This window comes from Panicum virgatum, chromosome 9K (assembly GCF_016808335.1).
Source record: "Panicum virgatum strain AP13 chromosome 9K, P.virgatum_v5, whole genome shotgun sequence".
NCBI lineage: Eukaryota > Viridiplantae > Streptophyta > Magnoliopsida > Poales > Poaceae > Panicum > Panicum virgatum.
In genome coordinates this window covers 3655870-3679663 of record NC_053144.1, presented here as the reverse complement: position 1 = coordinate 3679663, position 23794 = coordinate 3655870, and the positions used below count along the sequence as shown (strand labels likewise).

General features: G+C 56.8%; 1 protein-coding gene across 1 annotated transcript; it reads left to right on the top strand.

Moving 5' to 3' along the window:
• Nucleotides 1-18484: 18484 nt before the first annotated feature.
• On the top strand, nt 18485-21203 carry LOC120649419. Its single transcript, XM_039926210.1, has 3 exons — nt 18485-19096; nt 19589-19809; nt 20406-21203. The coding sequence occupies exons 1-3, from the start codon at nt 18523-18525 to the stop codon at nt 20982-20984; spliced, it is 1374 nt and encodes a 457-aa protein (XP_039782144.1). The 5' UTR covers nt 18485-18522; the 3' UTR covers nt 20985-21203.
• The last annotated feature ends 2591 nt before the right edge of the window (nt 21204-23794 follow it).

Below are 23794 nucleotides of genomic sequence, written 5' to 3'. Positions count from 1 at the left end.
GAGTACTAAAACCACTTTCGAAAACACAAACACATGTTAAGTCAACTGGGCCCACGAAGGCCCCCGGCCTCCTTCCAAATCCGGAAGAGAGGAAAGGACTCAAAGAAGCCCAGCATGTGGCCCATTCGCACCCCTCTCAGGCCCACCGGATAATCTCTGCCTCGCTCGAGGGTAGCGGATCTACCCTCGAGCGGGTCACTCATCTCCGCCTCGCTCGAGGGCTCCCCTCGGGACCCTCAACCGCGCAAACGCATCTCCGCCTCGCTCGAGGACAGCGGACCTGCCCTCGAGCGGGTGGCTAATCTCCGCCTCGCTCGAGGCCGTCTCTCGGCACAAGGGACAAACGGCCCCGCCGCCCAACCAACCGCCGTACGAAGGCATTAAAGGCCAGCCACTCCGCCACGGCTCAAAGGACGGGCGGCGTCAGACTGCCACTCCCACAGTGGAGGTGGCCGGCGTCCCGTCCACCGACCCCGGTCACCGCTCCGCCACCCCGGTCGCTGTAGCAACACAGTGGTCATTTAACGCGGGACAAGATAGGCTGGCGCCGCCCCCGTTACTGTTCCGCCGACATCAACCATCCGAACTCACCTCCCGCTGGGGAAGGGGTCTGGCGATGGCACGTGCCCTTCCGACAGGGGCACTCTGCATGCGCGGGCGGGACCCCGGACCCCCCTCTTGTGGGGTCCGGGACTTCCACGCGCCCCCGGACCTTCTAGTGCGCACGCTCGCACCCCGACCAGGGGGTCCGGGACCGTTCCACGCCATTACTACCGCTGGGACACTGCGGGACGACCGGCACAATCTTCGCAGGGCCAAGGACGGAGCCCAGGACGACAGCGACGCGCGCCGCCTTCCCACAGTACACTTTCTACAGTGTTCGACCACTATACCCGCGATTCGGGGGAAGACGACGACTTCCGCGCGCCCTACACTCATGTACACCGCCCCTCCTTACAACTATAAAAGAAGGGGGTGGGCTTCCTTTTGGGCAGGCTGATCGACTCTCTCCAATCGAAGGTTGGCAGCAGGTTCTCCGGTTTTTCTCCCTCAGAAAGGTCTCAGCACTACTGAGCATTCACCTCAACCGACTCCACTCCTAGCAGAGACTTGGGAGCTTCCCTCCCTCTCTCGCTTTGCTTGTATCCCCTACTACAAGCACTCCGGGTGCAAGATAATACAGTGCCCTCGCACACCCCCTTTGCTGGACGTACGGCCCCGCGGCCGGAACCAGGATAAAATCGTGCGTTACTGTGTTGCCTCTTGCATCATCATCTGGGACGAGGAAACACGCAGCATTTACTAGTTGGGACTCAGGCCCCTCGGGTCGGAACACCGACAGTTGGCGCGCCAGGTAGGGGAGCGCTGCGTGACTTTTTCTCTCTTTTTCCCACTTGATCTCCAGGAATGGCGAGCAGATCGAACCCATACTCTATGGGTGTTTCGGATCCGTTTCCAACGGGACGCGCGATCTCGTTCGGGAGTCTCGAGTTCAGGACAACCGGCAACGGTTACCTCATGCAGCTCCTCTCCTCCGAACGCAACCTCATCACTCCGACTTCGCCAGCCCGGTGCAACAGGCGCTCGGGTCAGCGTTCGCGACAAGCACGCGCGGAGCGGCGTCGTGCGGCACGCCACAGCTCCCCCACGTGGGTCGAGGCTGGCGTGTCGCAACTCAGCATCACGGCCAATGGGGCAACCGTTTCGCCATCGCGTGCCTCGGCGTCATCTGCGCCGGCACCATCGCCTGCGGCAACACTAGTGCCTCCCAGGGGGGACTCGACTTCGGCGTCGCCCTTCCCCTTCGGGATGCGCAACGCTGCCGCCCACGCCTCGTCAACCGTCGTTGACTTCATCGAGCGTGGGGATCTGCCGGGTCATCATCTTCGGTCGATTCGCAGCCCCATCGCGTCATCTCCTGACGAATCCTACCCCGAGACGGCGAGCTCGATCGCCGACGACATCGACTTCTTCATGACCAACTTCGTAGCCGAGGAGGCCGAGGACTACTCCGGGGCCCGCGACCCCGACGCTCTCCGCGCGTTCCAGCTGGCGACGGCCTACTGCCTCACCTGCTCCGAAGACTCCAGCGAGGGGGATTTCGATCCTTCCCGGGAGTGCTTCATGGTGGACCTTGCGGACGAGCAAAATGACAACGCCCCAGGCAACGACGGGGAAGACGGGGTGGACGTACGGCCAAAGCAACCGGTGGTCCCTCCTGCGGCCCCTTCCTCGTCAAGTTCGGCGGCGCGACAAGCTCAACTGGCGCAGCTCAACGAGCTTCGAGCCAAGCTCGACGAGCAGCGTCAACAAACCCAGGAGCTATGCGCCGCACTCGAGCAGCAGCGTGCCGAGCCTGGTGCACACGCCCAGGCGGCGGGACGTGTTGCCCGGGAGCGCATCCTGGCCGACGACAACGTCGACAAATCTCCGGAACTGAAGACGGCGGGCGAGAAGCTCGTCGCTGCGGCTTACCTACTCCAAGCTATGCCCGAGCCATCGACACCTTCGGGCCGCAACCTGCGCCGCGAGGCACAGGAGCTCATCGAGCAAGCTGCCGTGCAGCAGGCCGAGAGTTCTGCGTCTCGCATGCGCTCGAAGGCCCCGGAGCAGTGTGATGGGACTGCGCACCAGGACCGTGAGGTCTCCGTGCACACACCCCCAGCGGCGAAGGGCAAAGCAGCCGTAGCGCCCGACGCGAGGGCACCCTCGGTGCACGAGCGCATCGGGAGAGTTCCCGTAAGGGAGCGAATCCGTGACACTCGCGGGCACGCTGGTGACGGCGACGCCCGCAACGTCATCGACGGCAGGAGGTACACCCCTCGACGGGGTGGACGCTTCGACCCCGAGCACGACAGGGGTGAGTCACCAGAGCCTCCGGGCACCCGGGTGTTCAGCCGGGAGATTCGAACCGCGCCTTTTCCCCCGCGCTTCCGACAACCCAACACCCTCGTCAAATACTCGGGCGAGACTGATCCTGCAGTCTGGCTTAACGACTACCGCCTAGCATGCCAGCTAGGCGGCACGACTGAGGACGCGGCCATCATCCGCAACCTTCTTCTCCATCTTGCTGACGCCACACGAACGTGGCTCGAGCACCTGCCTGCGGATCAGATCCACAACTGGGCCGATTTGGTCCACATCTTCGTGGGCAATTTCCAGGGCACGTATGTTCGCCCTGGGAACTCTTGGGACCTCAAAGGGTGTCGCCAAAAGCCCCGCGAGTCCCTGCGTGACTACGTGCGATGCTTCTCCAAGCAGTGCACCGAGCTCCCCAGCGTCACCCACGTCGAGGTCATTAACGCTTTCCTCGAGGGTACGACGTGCAGGAACTTGGTGCATGAGCTTGCGAGAAGCCGACCCGTTAACACCAATGAGTTGTTCGACGCTGCCACCAACTACGCCACCGGCGAGGAAGCGGTTGGTGCCATCTTCGACGACAAATCGAGCAAGCGCAAAGACGATGCGCCCGCGGAGGGCGGCAGCGTCAAGCCCAATGCCCCCGCCAAGAAACTGAAGCGGGGGAAGAAGGGAAAGAAGCCGGTCCCACCAAGCCAGCGCGGGTCGAGACAGGCAGAGGACTCCGAGGAGGCCTTTGCAGCTGCCCCAGACCGCAAGGGACCTCGAGGCCCCCCTCGAGGCGGTGGTGGCCAGTTCGACGACATGCTTAAGAAGCCGTGTCCTTATCACAAGGGGCCGGTCAACCATACCCTCGAGCAGTGCGAGATGCTCAAGAAATACTACAACCGCGTCGCACATCGCGACGAGGACAAGAAGAAGGATGCTGGCGACAAAGGTGGAGATGACGAGTTCCCCCCAGTGGAGAATGCCTTCTTCATCTTTGGAGGAACAACGACGAATATGACTTCTCGGCAGCGCAAGCGTGAGCGCCGCGAAGTCTTTTCCGTTACCAAAGCCATGCCATCCTACCTCGACTGGTCGAAGGATACCATCGCCTTTGGCCGCGAGGACCACCCCGACTACGTCCCGCATCCGGGACGGTATCCGCTCGTTGTCGTTCCCATCATCGGCAACACTCGCTTCTCCAAGGTGCTCATGGACGGAGGCAGCAGCCTCAACATCATGTACGCCCCTACCTTGGAGCTCATGGGGATCGGACTGGACAAGCTTCGCCCCAGCAAGTCGCCATTCCATGGCGTTGCGCCGGGGAAGCGAGTCCAACCCCTCGGCCAGATCGATCTGCCTGTATGCTTCGGCACAGCAGCCAACTTCCGCAAGGAGGTTCTCACTTTCGAGGTGGTGGGATTTCGAGGGTCCTATCATGCCATCCTTGGTCGTCCTTGCTACGCCAAGTTTATGGCTGTCCCCAACAACACCTACCTCAAGCTCAAAATGCCGGGTCCGAAGGGCGTCATCACCATCGGCTCTTCGTTCGAGCACGCCTACGAGTGCGACGTCGAGTGCGTTGAGCGCGCGGAAGCTCAAGCGGAGGACGAGGCCCTCGCAACCACCCTCGACAAAATGGCGAGCGAGGCCTTAGACTCCACGCACCGACACGCCGGGAGCTTCGAGCCCGCCGAGGACATCAAGAAAGTACCCCTCGACCCAAGCCACTTCGACGACAAGGTGTTGCAGATCAGCGCCACCCTCGACGACAAATAGGAAGTGGTGCTCGTCGATTTCCTCCGCGCCAACGCAGATATCTTTGCGTGGAGCCCCTCGGACATGCCTGGCATACCGAAGGAGGTCGCCGAGCACTCTCTTGATGTCCGACCCAACTCCAAGCCGGTGAAGCAGCGCCTAAGACGCTTCGACGAGCTCAAGCGCCGGGCGATCGGCGAGGAGTTGCAGAAACTTCTGGCGGCCGGATTCATCAAAGAGGTATTCCATCCCGAGTGGCTAGCTAATCTAGTATTAGTGAAGAAAAAGAGTGGAAACTGGAGAATGTGTGTGGACTACACTAGTCTAAATAAGACATGTCCGAAGGTTCCCTTTCCCTTGCCACGAATTGATCAGATTGTAGATACTACTGCGGGATGTGAGCTCTTATCCTTTCTTGATGCTTACTCCGGTTACCACCAAATCAAGATGAAAGAGTCCGACCAGCTCGCGACTTCTTTTATCACACCTTTTGGCATGTACTGCTACGTTACGATGCCCTTTGGCCTCAGAAACGCCGGAGCTACCTATCAACGGTGTATGCTCCACGTTTTCGGAGACCATCTCGGGCGGAGCGTAGAGGCATATGTCGATGACATCATTGTAAAATCCAGGAAGGCGGACGGCCTGGTTGCCGATCTCAGGATCGCATTCGATTGCCTACGGGCCAAAGGGGTAAAACTTAACCCCGAGAAGTGCGTATTCGGGGTGCCTCGAGGCATGCTCTTGGGTTTCATTGTCTCCCAGCGGGGCATCAAACCCAACCCTAACAAAGTCTCGGCCATCACTCGGATGGGACCGATCCGAGATTTAAAGGGGGTACAGAGGGTCATGGGATGCCTAGCGTCCCTTAGCCGTTTCATCTCGCGTCTCGGCGAGAAAGGCTTACCCCTGTATCGACTCTTGAGGAAAACCGAGCACTTCACGTGGACCCCCGAAGCTCAAGAAGCCCTCGAAAGGCTGAAGGCATCGCTCACTCATGCTCCCATTCTTACGCCACCTACGGACGGCGAGCCCCTCTATCTGTACGTAGCTGCGACGACCCAAGTGGTCAGCGCGGTGATCGTGGTTGAAAGACAAGAGGAGGGTCAGGCTCTGCCCGTCCAGCGGCCGGTGTACTATATCAGCGAGGTGTTGTCCGAAACCAAGACACGCTATCCGCAGATTCAGAAGCTGCTCTACGCAGTAGTGCTAGCTCGACGCAAGTTGCGCCACTACTTCGAGGCTCACCCCGTCACCGTTGTCTCGTCTTTCCCCTTGGGAGAGATAGCCCGCAACCGGGAAGCCGAGGGTAGAATTGCCAAATGGTCTGTGGAGCTGATGGGAGAGACCCTCGCCTACGCCCCCCGCAGAGCGATCAAGTCCCAAATCTTGGCTGACTTCGTGGCTGAGTGGACGGACACTCAGCTACCCCCGTCACAAATCCAGGGCGAATGCTGGATTATGTACTTCGACGGGTCGGTGATGAAAACTGGCGCCGGTGCCGGCCTCCTATTCATCTCACCCCTTGGAGAACACATACGGTACGTGATCCGCTTGCATTTCCCTGCTTCGAACAATATGGCGGAGTATGAGGCCCTCCTCGGTGGCCTCCGCATCGCCATCGAGCTCGGCGTCAAACGCCTCGACGTGCGCGGTGACTCTCAGCTTGTCGTCGACCAGGTAATGAAAGAGTCCAGCTGTCACGACCCGAAGATGGAGGCATACTGCAACGCGGTGCGCCGCCTCGAAGACAAATTCGACGGTCTCGAGCTCAATCATGTCCCGCGCAAGTACAACGAGGATGCCGACGAACTGGCCAAGATAGCCTCGGGGCGGACCACTGTCCCCCCGAATATCTTCGCCCGCGACATCGCCAAGCCCTCCGCCGAATTCATGGACCCGCCGGAGCCGGGCCCCTCGTCCACCGGGTCCCCCGGCGGGAACCCCCCGGCGGACGGGGTCGAGCCCATGGACATTGACTTTGGGACCACCTCCGCGGACGAAGCCGAAGCAATGGAAGTCGACAAGGCCCCCACCTCGCGAGACTGGCGCGTCCAGTACCTTGACTGGATGATTCGAGGGATCTTACCCTCGAACCGTGCTCAGGCACGGCGCCTCGCCAGGAGGGCCAAGTCCTTCGCTCTAATCGACAATGAGCTACACAAGCGCAGTCCCTCGGGCGTCTTGCGGCGATGCATCCCCCTCCCCGAGGGCAAGGAGCTGATCCGCGACATCCACGCTGGCATCTGCGGCCATCACGCCGCGCCACGTACCCTCGTGGGCAACGCGTTTCGGCAAGGATTTTACTGGCCCACCGCGGTCGCCGACGCCACCGACGTCGTGCGGACCTGCGAGGGTTGCCAGTTCTATGCTCGAAAAACACATCTTCCGGCCCATGCTCTGCAGACCATCCCCATCACGTGGCCGTTCGCCGTGTGGGGGCTGGACCTCGTTGGTCCGCTGAAGAAGGCGCCCGGGGGCTTCACCCACTTGCTGGTGGTGGTCGACAAGTTCTCCAAATGGATCGAGGCTCGACCCATCGGCAGGATCAAATCCGAGCAAGCAGTCCAATTCTTCACCGACATCGTCTTCAGGTTCGGGGTCCCGAACTCGATCATCACCGACAACGGCACCCAGTTCACAGGCAAGAAGTTCTTGGCGTTCTGTGATAGTTTCCACATACGTGTGGACTGGTCGGCTGTGGCACACCCACAGACGAACGGGCAAGTGGAGCGTGCCAACGGCATGATCCTCCAAGGACTAAAGCCAAGAATCTTCAACAAGCTGAACAAGTTCGGCCGGAGGTGGCTCACGGAGCTACCCTCGATCATCTGGAGCCTGAGGACGACCCCGAGCAGAGCCACGGGCTTTTCTCCGTTCTTCCTGGTCTATGGTGCCGAGGCTATCCTCCCCACTGACTTGGAGTACGGATCGCCAAGGCTCAAGGCATATCAAGAGCAACGAAACCAGCGAGCTCGCGAAGACTCGCTGGACCAAGTGGACGAGGCTCGAGACATGGCGCTCCTCCACTCTGCGCACTACCAGCAGTCCTTGCGAAGGTATCAAGCGCAGAGGGTCCGGCGCCGAGACCTCAACGAAGGGGACTTGGTGCTAAGGCTTCGACAAGACAACAGGGGCCGCCACAAGCTCTCACCTCCATGGGAAGGACCGTACATAATCGCCAAGGTGCTCAAGCCCGGCACGTACAAGCTGGCCAACGAAAAGGGCGAAGTCCTCACCAATGCTTGGAATATACAACAGCTACGTCGCTTTTATCCTTAGCATTTCAAGCTATTTGTATATTGTCCGTACTCGCATTTTCAATTTCCCGAAATAATAAGGAAGTACGCTTTACTTATTGCTTTTTGGGAACATTCCCGACCCTCGAGGGCTCGGGCGCGCACGAACATCGAGGTACGCTCGGCTTTACCCTCGGCAAAGCCGAGCCTCCCTCGGGGGATACTACGGGGGGAACCCCCGAACGTCCCCAAAAAGTCGCCAATGTTTTTTCGAAATATCTCCGTCTCGACCCTAAGCTTCTCGTATCCTTGGAAAAAACGGACGCGAGGCATAAGCAACTACGGTACGGGGCTGGCCGAGTCGTGGGGCTGCCTACGCCTCCGGGATACGGCACCCCCCTCACCACCCTACGCCTACGTTGCTTATGAACGCGAACTTCCTCGCAGATGTTTATCTAAGTCGCATACGAAGAACACGGAAGTAAAGTAAAGAAACACAGGCTCGAACACCCAATGCCTCGACGGGCCACACATTCAAATTATGAAATAAAATTTCATATATTCATAGGATGCGATTACAAAGAGCGACTGTGATAAACACTAATCTATTTACAATGGGCTTCGAGGCCCAACTTTCCTACAGGCTACCATTCCCCCGCTGCGGGTCTTCAGGGGCGTCGAATTCAGCGATGGGAGGGATGTCTGCCTCGAGCTTCTCGGCGAGGACGGTGGCGAATTCCTCTGCGGCTGCGTCAGCTTCATCCATGATGACCGACGCGGCGTCCGCATCCGCATCATCGGGAATGATGTACCCCGACGACACCCTCTGGAGATCCATGAGGTAATGCGTCGAGGCCACGGCGAGAGCCCGCAGGACACCGAGGCGGAAGGTACTCTTGGCGTGTTCGGCAATCCGGCCGCCTAGCGCGCGCAGGCGGCTGATCACCGAACTGCCCGAGACGGCACCCTCCCCCTCGAGCTCTTGACACACGCTCACGGTGGTCTGCTCCAGCTCAGCAAACTCCATCTGTGCCGCCGTGAGCGCGGTGTGGACCGCTTCCTTCGCCGCGGTCTCATCCGCCACCTTTTGCCTCAGCTCTGAGCAAAGGAAATCAACATTAGCCACGAAAGAAAGCAAAACGACGGAAAATCGAAGGTACTCACCCGCCATGTTCTTTTGCGCCTCCTCCCTCTGGGTACGGGCGGCCTCCTCGATCAAGGACATGGAGGCTTCCTTTTCCTTAAGGCTAGCCCCCATGTTCTGGAGGGCCACCTCCCTCTCTTCGAGGGCCACACCCTGTTCCTGGAGGGTCCCGGCGAGCGCAACCACGGCCACCTCTTTGTGGAGGAGCTCGACTTTCTGCTGCTCAAGAGTGGCGTCGAGGCGTTGCAGCTCGGTGCTCTGCGCTTCAGCCTCCCGAGCTCTTTCCTCGAGCGTCGTCCGAAGGTGCTGCAGCTCGGCAGCTTGCGCCTCGGCCTCCCGGGCCTTCTGCTCCGCTGTCACCCTCTGGGCGTTCCGCTCATCGGTGACCCGCGCCAGTTCCTCCTCCAGCGCCCGCTGACGTGCCCTCAGATCGGCCATTTTTGTATTGGCGTCGATGTTTTTGAGCACTAGCTCGGCGTTGTGTTGCCCGAGCTGGCTCATCTGGGAGTACAGCCGGTTCATCTCGACGCTCTTTTGGCGCGAGATTTCCCTCAGCTGCTGCAAAGGGGGAGGGCGTGGGTGAGGACGCGTAAAAGCTAAAACCGAATCCGAGCAATTTTCGGGGGAAATATTTACCTGGCTGACCTGGTAATCCGCGTTCTGATGAAGCTGATAAGCGCGGTCGAGGGCCTGCAAGATCTCGCGCCCAACGCCCATCTGCTTGTTCCAGGCATCCTCCTCCTCCTGCTCCTTGCGAAGGAACTCTGAGGGGACACCGGACGGGACGATAACCCCGAGGTGGCTCCCCTCCGACGCCCCTGCTTCGAGCACGCCCGCGCTGGCTGACACGAACTCGGCAATATGTGCGGCGGCGCTCGCCGCAGCAGCGGGGTCGATATCCATCGAGTCCCCGTACTCCTCACTGCTGTCTGGCAGCTCCACCACCGCCGTTGCGCCCCCCTGCGCCGTGGGCACGGGCACTATCGCGGCGGTACCCTCGTCTCGGGCCTCGGTGGGCTCCGAGATGGGGGCTCCTTCTACCGCTGGCGCCTCTTGCGCCATTTCTTCTGCGAGACCCTCGCCCTCGGCCCTCGAAGGCTCGAAGACGGGGATCTCCTCCGCAGTTTGGCCGGCAGGGTGCTCCTGCGCGCCCCCGCCAGTTTCTCCTCCTATGTCCGGCCGGGCGGCGATATCTGCGTCGCCCTGACCGGCCTCAACATCAATGACCGTTTGGGCGGCGCCACCGGCACCGCCCTGGCCGGTCTCCTCGGCGTCGGCCGCTTGAGCAGCCGCCTCGGCGCCACGGTGGCCGGCGTCACTCTGACCGGCGTCACCCTCCTTCTCCCGGGCTTGCTGCGCCGCCTGGGCCCCTCGGGCCACTGCCTCCCGTAGCCTAGCGGCCGCCGCCTCGAGATCCAAGGCGGGCGGGGGCTGCGGCGCCGTGTGCGGAGTGCTGCGAGCCCCGGTCTTGAGAGCCTTGGCCGGGGCAAGCCGCACTGCATCCTTGGGAACAGCCCCGGGGCTGGAAGTCAAGAGGCACGAGTTGAGCGGGATCGAGAAATTTACCAAGTACGTAACAAAAAACGAAATCCAAAATGCTTACCCAGATCGAGCACTCATGCTCCTCTTCCTCGTGGCGCTCTTTCGAGCCTGGGGCATCGAGCTGTCCCTCAAAGACTGCCCCGAGGGCGCCCCCCTCGTGTCAGCCCGATGGCTCGAGGCTGCCAGCATGGATGACTCCTCTCCCGCCACGGCCTCGTGGCCGCGGATCAGCACCTGGGGCGCAGGCGACCCCTCGCCGGCCGCCGGCGAGGATGACCCCCGTACCGCACCCTCGAGGGTGGGATTCGCCGATGACCCCGCTATGGCCCCCGGCTCCTCTAGCGCCACGGTTGCTCCCTCTTCCTCGTCCCACAGGTAGAACGGTAGGGGGCTCGCGCCCTCCCCGTCCCCCCTTGGCGCGCGGTCCTCGGCATCCGAGGCCTCCTCCGAGTCCTCCTCCTCGTCCTCCTCCGAGGACTCAGGTGTGGCGGGCCGTGGCTTCCCCTCCGCCCGAGCGAGCTGGCGCGCCTTGTCGTGCGCCGCCTTCCTTTTCCTCTTCCTCTCGGCCTTGGCCTCCGCCGCATCCTTCCGCCTCTTCATCTTCTCTGCGTGGAGGCGATTGATCAGGCGCTGTTCTGGGACCGGAGGCCTCGAGGTGCCGCATCTCAAACCCTGTACAACACACCCGAGATGGGGTCAGGAAAGGGGAACTACACGATGCACGACGAGTTCGAAGCCAAAACTCACCAGGGAAATATACCCCGGCTCGGGGCGCATCTTGATCCTCCAAAGATCCGCGGGATCTTGGGGAAACTCCACCACCGCATACTTCGCCCTCCGGGCGGCGTTGGTGTGGGAGAGAAGCTTGCTCGACGTCCTCGAGCCCTCGACCTTGCTCCCCGGGATGAGCCGGTAAATCGGCAGGGCCCTCTCCACAAGAGGGATCACCCTCTGCCGGTGAAAGTTCGCGATGACGTCCGCCGCTGTCAATCCCTTCCTCGCCAAACGCGCCGGCGCATCGGTGAGGCCCTCGAGCCTGGCTTGTTGGGCTGGGGGCGACACCCCCCAGTCCCACTTTGCCGGACGCTCCCGAAGAACCTTGTTAGTAAACGCCGGGAGCGCGCCGCTGAAGTTTCGAAGGTAGAACCACCCTCGGCTCCATCCGGAGTTGTTTGTCGTCATCTTGCTTGTGATGTAAAGGTTCCGCCGGTTCGGGCGGACGTGGAGCGTCAAGCCACCGGCGTGCGCGAACCGCCTTGGCTGGTTCCGCGCGTTCTCGACGAAGAGCTCGCCGCGGAACAGGTGGATCCAGAGATCCCAGTGGACGTCGATGCCGAGGTACCCCTCGCAGACGGCGACGAAGACCGCCGCCTGCGAGATGGAGTTGGGGCTGAAATTGTGCAGCTCCACTCCGTAGTACTCGCACAGCGCCCTCATAAACTTGCTGGCGGGGACGCCGAAGCCCCGTTCGTGGAGGCGCACGAAGCTCACGACGTAGCCCTGCGGGGGCTTCGGCTCAGACTCGTCCGGGTGCGGGGAAATCCACGCCGGCGCCCCCGTGTCGGAGTTCCACGGCAGCAGCCGTTCGGCGACCAGCTGCTCCAGCACCGCGACGGTGGCGGAGGACTTCCCCCATGGCAAGGGCTCCTGGATGTCCGACATCTCCGAGAGTCGAGGGGGGATGGAAAAAGGAAGGCTCCGAAATGGCTAAGTCTCTCTCTCTCTCTCTCTCTCTTTCTCCTTTCCCCTTCTCGCTCTTGGCTACGGGTTCGGAAAGCAACGGAGGCGGAGAAGGCGAAGGCGAAGGCAAAGCGGGACGAAGGCAAATGACCAGGTGAACCCAAAACATCCCTTTCTTCTCCGTATTTATTTACCACGGGGGGCGCACCCACAACCACGGCCCAAATCTACCGCATTCAATACGGTAGATTTTGCTATCACTGACGGGTGGGCCCCACGACCGCGAAGTTTCCCACGCGCACACGCGGCGATAAGTGTGGCACGGTAACCGGCGGGCGCGACGCGACTGTTGTGTTATCCCATCCGTCAGCCGCCGCCCACGCCGCTCTGTCTGCCCGAGACGGACGCCTGAAAAGGCGCGCCCACGCTGTGCCGCCCAAATCGGGCCACGTCGCCCGCTATCGGCGGAAGACCCGCGCGCGCGTGGCTCGCGGCTCTGCGACATTTTCAGACCATGACGGAATATTCCTTCATAGGGTCTCTTTACCCTCGAAGGAATCGCATTTCGAGGCCTTACTGATTAGGGGGTCAAAGCCTGGCCCTTCAGGGGGTTCGACAGGCGCCCCAGATCACCAGAGTCAGGGACTGCAGGGATGTGCCGTACAAGCTACCCTCGAACGTGGAGTTCGAGACATCCTACGCAGTGTTCAAGGCCAGTCGAGGGTGCCTAGAAGGGGGATCCCATCGAGGGAGAGCATCGAGCCCTCGAACCCTACCGAATGGGTTCGAGCCCCGCCTAGCGAACCCTCACGAGCGCTTTATGAGATGTGTCTATGGACCACGAGCCGACCCCTATCGAACGGGGCACGGACGTCCACTTGAACAACCCGCTAATAGCTCACTGAAGCAGCCATAGCTCGCGGCCCGGGCATGGGTAGCATGGTGCGCTTCACCCCTCCTCCCTGCGGAAGGGCGACGAGGGTCGTAATTGAAGTCGAGGGTTTCCCCTGAATGCCTTCACACGGGCCTAGGCTCGGTGGCTCCTCGCACACCACGGTTCAAAACCACACCCTCGAATAAATCGACAACCATCACTTATGAAGCTCCACGCGTAAACCGAACCCACCGCTATTAGCGTACGTCCCCCTAACGGCTAAAGCTGAACGCCAGATCGCCGTACCAGCACTAAGAGTGCCGAGGCCGGCTGAAAAAGTGCCGATGCCGGCTGAAAAAGACGCTGGACGGCCATCCCAGTAGAGCTACCCAGCGCGACAACGTTTATAGCCCTTGGACGAGCACAAACTCTCCTCCAAGGCCTCGGGGGCTACACCCGCGGGTGCGCTGACGCGCCCCCGCGAAGGTGACTTCACACATATTCGAGGGTCGTGACTCTCTATACACCCTTATACCCTCGGTAATCCTCCCCGCAGAGGAGAAAGGGGACTTTATTGCTCAAATGCAAGTAAAGATTACAAAGGGTCACCAGCGCGAAGCCATCGAAAGATACAAACACATTGCCACCTACGTGGCAATTTCCCTGTCTTGGGGAGGAGCGAGCGACGAAGAAAGGCACCAAGCCCCTAGCTGACGCAGCGGCGAGGCTGCTAGGGATGCGAGAAGCGGCCCCCAGACCTCACGGGTCCAGCGGGTCGCTCTCCTCGCAAGCCTTCTTCTAGCGTCTCCTCCACCGAAGACCACGCGGGGGGTCAAGCTGGCGGACAGCGCCCTCCGCACCGTCTCCCCGAGAGCAACCTTGTCGTCGGGGGGGACGATGCGAAAAACAGCCGCCGGACCTGGCGCCAGCGCCCCGGTCAGGCATCTCCATCCCCCTTCAGGCTAGGGGACATCGCAGGAGCAGGACCCCACGGGCCCAATGCTCTTCTGCTGATCCCACTGAAGCTGAGGGATGGTGCGCACGCCCACTCCGGTCTTCCCCAACCGCTCGCAAGCATTCTTCTAGCGCCAAAAGCCTAAAAAAGCCAGGCCACCCCATCTGGGGGCCGGTCGCAAAAAGGCAAAGGAAACATTACAAGATTTAGGCAATGCTGGAAGAAAGAGTCGGAAGGCTGGAGAAGAAGGGAAATCCCACGACCCCTATTTATAGCTGCGCCGGGCACAAAGCTTCGAGCTTTTCGAAGAGCGGAGGCTTGTATCGCCCGTGACAAAGCGGTGCTCCACGAGCAAACGATGTCCTCGGTCCCTGCGCCAAGACACGACTGAACGAAATAAAGCAGAGCTGAGTCCCCGGATGCTAAGCGGTGCAGCATCGGCCCTGGCCGGATGCCCTCGAACGGCGCGCCGTAAAGCAACCAGGAACGCTGGGGCCAAGGCCCTACGTACGGGACAGCACGATGGGAGCACCAGCTGCCAAGCAGCGGGTGCCACCGTCGCCCTGGCCCCCCTCAGTGCGCGGACACGTCTTGTCCTTTACACAAACAAACGAAGAGGCGCGCGCCTCGAAGTACTCCCCCCACGGGCGTACTATCCCGACCGGCGTGTTGTCACATCCGCCGGGCCCGCGCTCAGGCGCGCCCAGCAGGTGCGCAACTTTGACTAAACACGTCGAGAGAGAAACCGCCGAATTACCCTTTGGACGAATCCCATGACTCGACCAAAGCCTCGGGGGCTACTGTCGGGTGCCACAATTAGGGACATCCTAATCGGAGTACTAAAACCACTTTCGAAAACACAAACACATGTTAAGGCAACTGGGCCCACGAAGGCCCCCGGCCTCCTTCCAAATCCGAAAGAGAGGAAAGGACTCAAAGAAGCCCAGCATGTGGCCCATTCGCACCCCTCTCAGGCCCACCGGACAATCTCCGTCTCGCTCGAGGGTAGCGGATCTACCCTCGAGCGGGTCACTCATCTCCGCCTCGCTCGAGGGCTCCCCTCGGGACCCTCGACCGCGCAAACGCATCTCCGCCTCGCTCGAGGACAGCGGACCTGCCCTCGAGCGGGTGGCCAATCTCCGCCTCGCTCGAGGCCGTCTCTCGGCACAAGGGACAAACGGCCCCGCCGCCCAACCAACCGCCGTACGAAGCTATTAAAGGCCAGCCACTCTGCCACGGCTCAAAGGACGGGCGGCGTCAGACTGCCACTCCCACAGTGGAGGTGGCCGGCGTCCCGTCCACCGACCCCGGTCACCGCTCCGCCACCCTGGTCGCTGTAGCAACACAGTGGGCATTTAACGCGGGACAAGATAGGCTGGCGCCGCCCCCGTTACTGTTCCGCCGACATCAACCATCCGAACTCACCTCCCGCTGGGGAAGGGGTCTGGCGATGGCACGTGCCCTTCCGACAGGGGCACTCTGCATGCGCGGGCGGGACCCCGGACCCCCCTCTGTGGGGTCCGGGACTTCCACGCGCCCCCGGACCTTCTAGTGCGCACGCTCGCACCCCGACCAGGGGGTCCGGGACCGTTCCACGCCATTACTACCGCTGGGACACTGCGGGACGACCGGCACAATCTTCGCAGGGCCAAGGACGAAGCCCAGGACGACAGCGACGCGCGCCGCCTTCCCACAGTACACTTTCTACAGTGTTCGACCACTATACCCGCGATTCGGGGGAAGACGACGACTTCCGCGCGCCCTACACTCATGTACACCGCCCCTCCTTACAACTATAAAAGAAGGGGGTGGGCTTCCTTTTGGGCAGGCTGATCGACTCTCTCCAATCGAAGGTTGGCAGCAGGTTCTCCGGTTTTTCTCCCTCAGAAAGGCCTCAGCACTACTGAGCACTCACCTCAACCGACTCCACTCCTAGCAGAGACTTGGGAGCTTCCCTCCCTCTCTCGCTTTGCTTGTATCTCCTACTACAAGCACTCCGGGTGCAAGATAATACAGTGCCCTCGCACACCCCCTTTGCTGGACGTACGGCCCCGCGGCCGGAACCAGGATAAAATCGTGCGTTACTGTGTTGCCTCTTGCATCATCATCTGGGACGAGGAAACACGCAGCATTTACTAGTTGGGACTTAGGCCCCTCGGGTCGGAACACCGACAAACACAGAAGGTTTTGAGTGGTTCGGGCCGCCGGAGCGTAATACCCTACATCCACTGTGTGTTGTATTGCCTGTGCTCACAAGAGATTGCTCAAGATTGGTTCTGGCTGGTGAGCTGAGAGTGTGAGGGAGAGAGTCTGAGTCAACTTGTCCTGAGACTAGCGTGTGCTCCCCTTTCATAGTCAAAGGGAGGCACATACATAGCCGTTGGGACCCCGACAGGTGGGCCCAACATGGATGTATTTAAATAACATAACGCCTAGCACTACTATGACGCTACGCCTGTCGTAGATCTCCTCCGGGCTTGCCTTGTCTCGTCGGCGTGATTCCAGTAGCGTAGGTTGCGGCGTAGACTGTTGTGGCAGCAACGTAGACTGCGGCGTAGACGGCTGAGCCTGTTACATAGACTGCGTGCTGACGGCGTAAGTGTCATGATGGAGTGGTAGCTGTCGCCTCTGGTTAATATGGAGGCGTGGGCGGCGCCTGCGACTCCACTGTTACACCTCGGTAATTTGCGACCTACAGTGCGGTCTGTCAAAGGCTGTCACCTCTCTGCGGCGGCAGAGCACGCCTCCACTATCCGCATTAAATGCGGGTGGGTGAGGGAGCTTCCATCGGAAGGCTTGCGCCTACGCGCGTGTCTGTGGGACACGTGGCGGGCATGCTCCCAGCGGAAGGCTAGCGCCCGCGCCCACGTCTGTGGGACACGTGGCGGCTCCGGACCCCTCCTGAGCGGAGTGCTGAGCCGAGGGCTCGTGGGGGTCCGGATGGGCACGTGGAAGTCCCGGACCCGGCTGGGGGTCCGGATGGGCACGTGGAGGTCCCAGACCCGACTGTGGGGGTCTGAATCCACGACTGAAGGCCCTGAGCATCTCCACCTCTGGGACACGTGGCGTCACCGGATCCATCCCCGCGCGGTGGAATGGGTCCGAGGTCGTTGGCCCGGTGAGACGGAGTCAGACCGCAGGGGTTTGGCTACTCAGGTCCTTGGGGCGTAGTTACGGATAACTTCGCTTGTATTAGCCTTGTCACAGTAGGAGTGGGTACCCCAGTCGCGGGGTACCGACAAACATAAAAAATATCATTTACAATTAATTTTATAGTCATTTTTTACTGTATTTGATTTTATTAGTTTCATAAATACGGGAAAATTCTGACCAAACCACTTTCGTTTTCTGTATTGTAATACCGGTACTAGCCGTTCCCAATCATTTTCATCCCTACTTACAGATGTGCCAAAATTAGCATGGTTACAATCCAAACAACATTTTTTTCTCACACTTACTACATTTTTTGACATGCCTACGATCCACAGTACAGTTTTGTCCAACGCCCATACTTGGTCATGGAGAGATTATGCTTTTGGCGAGTTGGGGCCAGGATATGAATATATGCATGGAACCTTTATCCCTATAAGCATCTCTAAAAGATTGAGTCGGCAAATTTTTTTATATTGACGAAGTCACCTTCGGCGAGCACATCGTCTACTATTGAAACAACAACCACGCTTGTTATATTCTGAAATAAATCAATAAAAATCCGAGCACCTATGACGGGTTAAGAATTCAAATTCGGTGGACAGATTTCACCATAAAAACCTTAACCATCTGAGTCACGCTAAGTTTGCACGTGTGTGTTTTGTGTTCTTGCGACAGGGTAGTAGCCAAACGACTTACTATTACTACACGGATACTAGCTGAATATACCTACATTTGTATTGGGTTGCGAATCAAATGCCAGGACTAGGACTATTTCGGCTCCAGCCACTTGCACCCACCTGATGTATCATCGGTAATCAAAATGCCAGTACTAGGACGTAAATCGGACGCTGTGGTCCATGTTGTATGAATCAAATACCGTTGTAATTATTATTTTTTTATATTACACATTGGATGTTGTGTGAAATATTGAAATATGATGCTAATGTTACGGCAGAAATTTTACATCCACAAATAGGATATTAGAGTTATTTATATATTTTTTTATGTTGCAACTATTATTTACCAAAATGTTGCGATGGACCACACATTCATCCCGCCGCTAGCGGTACGGATTTATCATGGGCTGGCTAACTAAGCCTAGAGGGAAGGCCCACATCCTCGTAGCATAGTCGAAATCGAATCCGATAAAACTGTTAATATTAGTGTATCGGGCTAGTATATATATAAAAAAAAACTAGCCTATCGGGACTGCGCGCGAGAGGGGATCGAAGATCGATCGGTTCCGACTTCCGAGTTCCGACTCGCAAACCCTAGGCTTGCCCCCCCCCCCCCCCCCTCCTTCCCCGGCGGCGGCGGCGGCAGCGGCGTGTTTATGGCAGACGCAGCGGTAAGGGCGAAGAGGGTGGACCAGATGTACCGGGAGATAGCGCGCAAGCGCTTGGAGGCCGGCGATCCCAATGCTATACGAGCGGCGGCGGCGGCAGCGGCGGCGGCGGAGGAGGGCAGCGGCGGCTGCGGCGGCTGCGGCGGCGGCAGTGGCAGCGGCTTGTTTATGGCAAACCTTGTCGCATCCATGCGGATCCTGGTGAGGAAGGAACTCCTGGAGGCTGAGGCCGAGGGAACGGCAAGGGCAGAGAGGGTAGGGCAGATGTACCGGGAGATAGCGCGCAAGCGCTTGGAGGCCGGCGATCCCGATGCTATACGAGCGGCGGCGGCGGCGGCGGAGGAGGAGGAGGAGGAGGAAGAGTTGGAGGAGGATGAGGAGGAACTCGAGGAGGAGGCAGCGGTGTGGGAGATGACAAGGCTGCTGAAGCTTGAGAAGGATGAGGCTCGGTATCGGGAAGCCAAGGATCGCATCCTCGACTACGATTCCAAGCAGGGAGGCGTCTACTACACCCGGATCTATCATGTCCATGACCTCGCCTCTTTCGACCACGATGAGGAGTGTGAGTAGTCCGTCCCCTCTTGCCATGCTCTGCATCCCCTAGTTGCATAGTGTCTACGGTCTGCAGCATCTACATACTGCAATATAGCAATTATTTGTTTGCTTGCTCGGCCTTTATCAGATTCATTTAATATGTACCATGTCGTGGTTGCTTCGGTTCTAGTTCTCGACTGACAAAGTTAAGTGCTTGCTAAAATTTCAACAACAAGCTGAGTCATGTCACGTCCTCTATACAATCGTGTCGATGTATTCCACATCGTCAGGTAATAAAATTTGTATAGAACACTTGATTGGTTATGCAGTGTAGCTTTAATCTCAGTTTGGCAAAGTTTGTTGCCAAAATTTTAACTCCTGATGATGAAATGTGCTTTGAAAGTTTAATGGGTATTTGTGCTTTGAAGACCAAAAGAAACCACTTTTCTTGGCTGGGAGCCTAACAAACGATTCTGTCTATATTTCTCATAATCCTTTGTTTTTGTTTTTTGCATCGCAGCGCCTATTCCGCCGATGAGATTTACTGACGTGGTCTACAAAAATAAGAATGATTATGAGCTATGTGAGGCAGTAAACATCTTATCTGTGAAGATAGGCTCCTTGGATATTGAATTCCCAGTCCATGTCTATGGCACTGTCATTGCGAGAGACAGCCTTGACAAAAAGTGTGTTTATCTCTTCCGGCGTGATAGAGAGGAGGCCCAAACCATCAACTCTAAGGTATGCAATTCCTTTTAAAACAAATCCTATCCGCACAGAGAGAGTAGGTTGGCTATTTAACTTCTAGTTGCTTTCATGGTGATACATGTCTTCATTTCTTGTTCTGAGTTCGCATGGTGTTGAAAGTTTTGAGGTTCTCACGTCATGGATCAACCATCAAAATGTCAGATAACTGCATCATGATCTCATCACAATGCACATTTAGAATGAAGTGCTGTGTGTTTGTTTCTTGTGCTTGTTTTATACACCAAAAAGGGGATACCGTAGCTGCGTGGTGGTACTGTTGGAGGCGCGCAGTATAAGATAATTACACACGAGTCCAGTTATCAAATAATAAGAATATATGTTGCTGTTGCTGTTTTTCTTTTCGAGAGGGTAAATGATTATGGTTTGGATAGGGCATCAAATGTAATAACACTGCAGAACAACTGGTCAATCTAGCTGTATGGGGTGTACAGGAGTGTAGCATTGGGACATTCATAGTTTATCTGGGTAACAGCTTTCTTATGCTTTCTGGCTGGAATTTTAATTTTCCTGTATTGCAGCGCTATTCATTCTTATGGTTTGGATAACTTATCATGCAAGTGTTTGTGTAGGATGAATCGCTGATCTTGACAGGTCCAAAACGAGGACTTGCACTGATAAGTAATACATATGTTGAGACTAATCTGATTATCAAGGGTGATGAGAGGCAGGAGGAAAGACAACTCAGTAAAGGAATCTTAACTATTCGAGGCATAGAACGCCGAGTGTTGACGAAATGTGAGCTTGAAAGTTCCTCTCTTGCTACCAGGCTCAGTACTGTGGATGTGATGTATGGAGTTGTGAAAGATGCTGTGGAGGCAACTATTTCAATTGAAGTTTTATCTGGAGATTTTTTTGGAGAAATCACAGCCTGCACCAGCAGCATCAAGGAAAAGCTTGTACTTCATGATAGATTGGCTTATATTACTAGCAGTGGAAAAATTGCCCAGATTATCCCACTTTTGCGATCTGTGGTAGCTGTCTATGTGAAGGAGATGCTGCTACTGACTATCGTTGCCCATACCGAGTATGGAGAAGTTACAAGGTGCATTGACATTACTCCCAAGGTCAACGGTTCATATATAGATGAACTTAGCGTTGGAATCGCTGTATTGCGCGTGAAAGTTGTATGGTCGATAATTGATTTTTGAGTATCAAACTTTGGGTTGGCTGGCAGTTAACAGTTTATGTTGGAAGTATTGGCAAATAAGAGTTTGTAAATACCAAGATTTTATTATCGTTTTGGGCTGTGCTTGGTATGTAAGTGAGTTGTCCTAATCTGACAAACTAGTTTATTGTGTCGGGCGTTTATGACTGCGGTACCTTTTTATTTGATCTTTCTATAGTTGCTAAATTATTATGGTGGATTATTGTGTGATATTGAATGTTATCCGTTCAATTCTGGCTGGCGTGGTTGTGGGCGAACATGAAGATAATGCAAGACGCTTGGTATTTGTTTCTCCTATGGACCTTTTCTGTTGCAAGTATCAAGCTTGCGTTCCTTTTCTTGTCTCGTAAAAACGACATACTCAGGAGGTGGCATGGCGTTTGGATACGCAATGGGAACAGGAAGAGAGTACAAGGGGAAATGGAGTATTATGGGCCGCGATCGAGTGCCAAGACAAAAATACAATCCCGCCCGCGAAGCTTGTGGGCTCGTGTCCTGCAGGACGACGGCTCGTCGGCTAGAGAAGAAGACTGGAGTAAACAGCAGAGCGAAATGGAGATGGATTGTGCCGGGAAAGAAGAGAGGGAAAAACGAAGAGTGTTGTGGCTGGGCCAATTGATTGATTTGCTTGCATCTGTATGACAGTATATGAGCTTCCTGCTTCCGTTTTGCCCTTGCCTGCTCGTTAATCATTTGGGTGACCAGCACGATGAAAGCAGTCTGGACCGCGTTCCGCCACCTCTTGCAGCACGTACTTGGCAGCAGCGCACGGCGTGTCGACTGGATTGGTTTGTATTGACGGTTGTGCCAATACAAATGCCGTTTAAGCCGACCAGCAACACAATCATTAGCACTTGCATCTTGTTCTTTCGGTACTGCAAGCTGATGCTCAAGGTTGCCGATCGCCACTACAAATGTCCATGAGATCGGCAGCCTGAGTTGGATGAGCTGTGCCATGCCAAACTGCTCCCAGGTTAGCATCTGGTTCTTGGGCAATGGCAGGTTAGTCAATGGTGGCCAGGCCAGTCTCAAGCGACGCGTTTTGGTTGCTGCACCCTGCCAGCCCCTGCCAAATTTTGGCGCACAAATCGGCCGCCCAAGATTAGCCGGATAAGGGCACCAAAAATAGGAATGAAATGGTAGGAAACATCGGCAAAAGACTCCATCACTTTCACTTTCATATTTTTTTTTCATTGAAAACGAAAATGATTCGTTGTTATCAGAAATGAAAAAGACATCAGTATTATGGTAATTTTGTAAGAAAAAAATATACTATTGAGAACACATCGATAATGATCGAAACCCATTGAAATGATATTTTGATAAATAATATATATGACTCGGCACATTTCATACAAAGATGTGAGCCAGGTCATGCTCAGAAGTGAGACCAATTGGGACAAATGTACTCTTGTCAAAGTTTATATGCAGGGATGTGAAGGAGGAAAAGCTATCAAGGAGGTGTTTCAAGTGTAACAATTGATCATGGTCAGCTTTGATCACCAAAAGAGTATCATCTACATACTGCAATATAGGGCAAGGCAGCGTGTCCATAGTACGATGATGTAGCAAGTCCTGATTAGACGACGCAAGGAGGATCATTTGCTGTAGTAGATCAGCCACCAGAATGAACAGGTAGGGAGATAGAGGGTCTCCTTGCCTATAGGGATGGCACTGTTGAGAAAAACTTGGGTTGAAATTCCTCAACACCCATCTCGGGTCTCAAATTTACCCCATACCTGCCACCCGTGTGGGTAACGGGTACCCATCGGGCCGGTGACCCACTCCCACATACCACTGTCCTCGGTCGAGGTCTGCAGCGGCACTGGCTACTGGCCACCGGCGGTGAGCTGCAGCCCGGCGCGTTCGTTGGCGGTGGACTTGAGCTGCTTGCCCCCCAAGAAGCAACGCCATCAGATTCAGAGGCTCAGAGCAACAGGGGCCATGGGCGTGCGGCGCTGGACCGGCACTACTACAGAATTCTATTTTGCGAGGCACTTAAAATGGGCCTCGGAGGCGGGCGTGTTTCCGGACCGCCTCGGTTAATAGGCGCCGGGCCGCCCGTCGTGCAACCGCCTCGGTTAATAGATTAACCGAGGTGGTCAAGTAACAAAAACCGTCTCGGTTAATGGAACTTAAACGAGGCGGTGGTGTTAAGAAAACCGCCTCGGTTAAACTATTAACCGAGGCGTTTGATTCTATCCTAACCACCTCGGTTAAGTGCCATTAACCGAGGCGTTTCTGCTACAGTGCCCGCCTCGGTTAAGTCTATTACATAAACCACCCAGCCCTCTTCTTCCTCCCCGCGGCTCCTCTTCCATTTTTGGCTGTTTTGAGGTCAAAACACCCAAACTTGAGCATTCTAGAGGGGGGAGGTTTTGCCCTTATATTTGGTGGGGGAGAACACCACAAAAGTTTGATTTCTAATTCCTCACCCTCTCATCATCTCCTCTCTTTCTACTTGTTTTGGATCTAGATCTAGATCTAGTTCTAAATGCAGGAGAAAGAAACTCAGATCTGGATCGATCTGACTCTTGATTCTCACTGTGTGCAGGGTCTCCTCATGGACAAGGCAGAGTGGATGTACAAGATACCGAGGGCGGGCAATGATCTGGCTTTCTTGCATCATGTGACAAAATTTTGTTGCCGTTGCGAAAAAGCATTGTACAAGTCTGGGTCGAGAGGGCACCATTTGTCCGTGCAATAGATGCATGAACAATCTTGTCTACGAAGATAGCGTGGTGAAATCTCACCTGATCCCCTATGGTTTTGTCGACAATTACACCGTCTGGA

Excerpts from the sequence above, each read along its gene's own strand:
- LOC120649419 (XM_039926210.1), top strand. The coding sequence starts at position 18,523 with ATGGCAGACGCAGCGGTAAGGGCGAAGAGGGTGGACCAGATGTACCGG. Across the intron at positions 19,097-19,588 it reads TTTCGACCACGATGAGGAGT|CGCCTATTCCGCCGATGAGA; the intron begins GTGAGTAGTCCG and ends TTTGCATCGCAG. Across the intron at positions 19,810-20,405 it reads CCCAAACCATCAACTCTAAG|GATGAATCGCTGATCTTGAC; the intron begins GTATGCAATTCC and ends GTGTTTGTGTAG.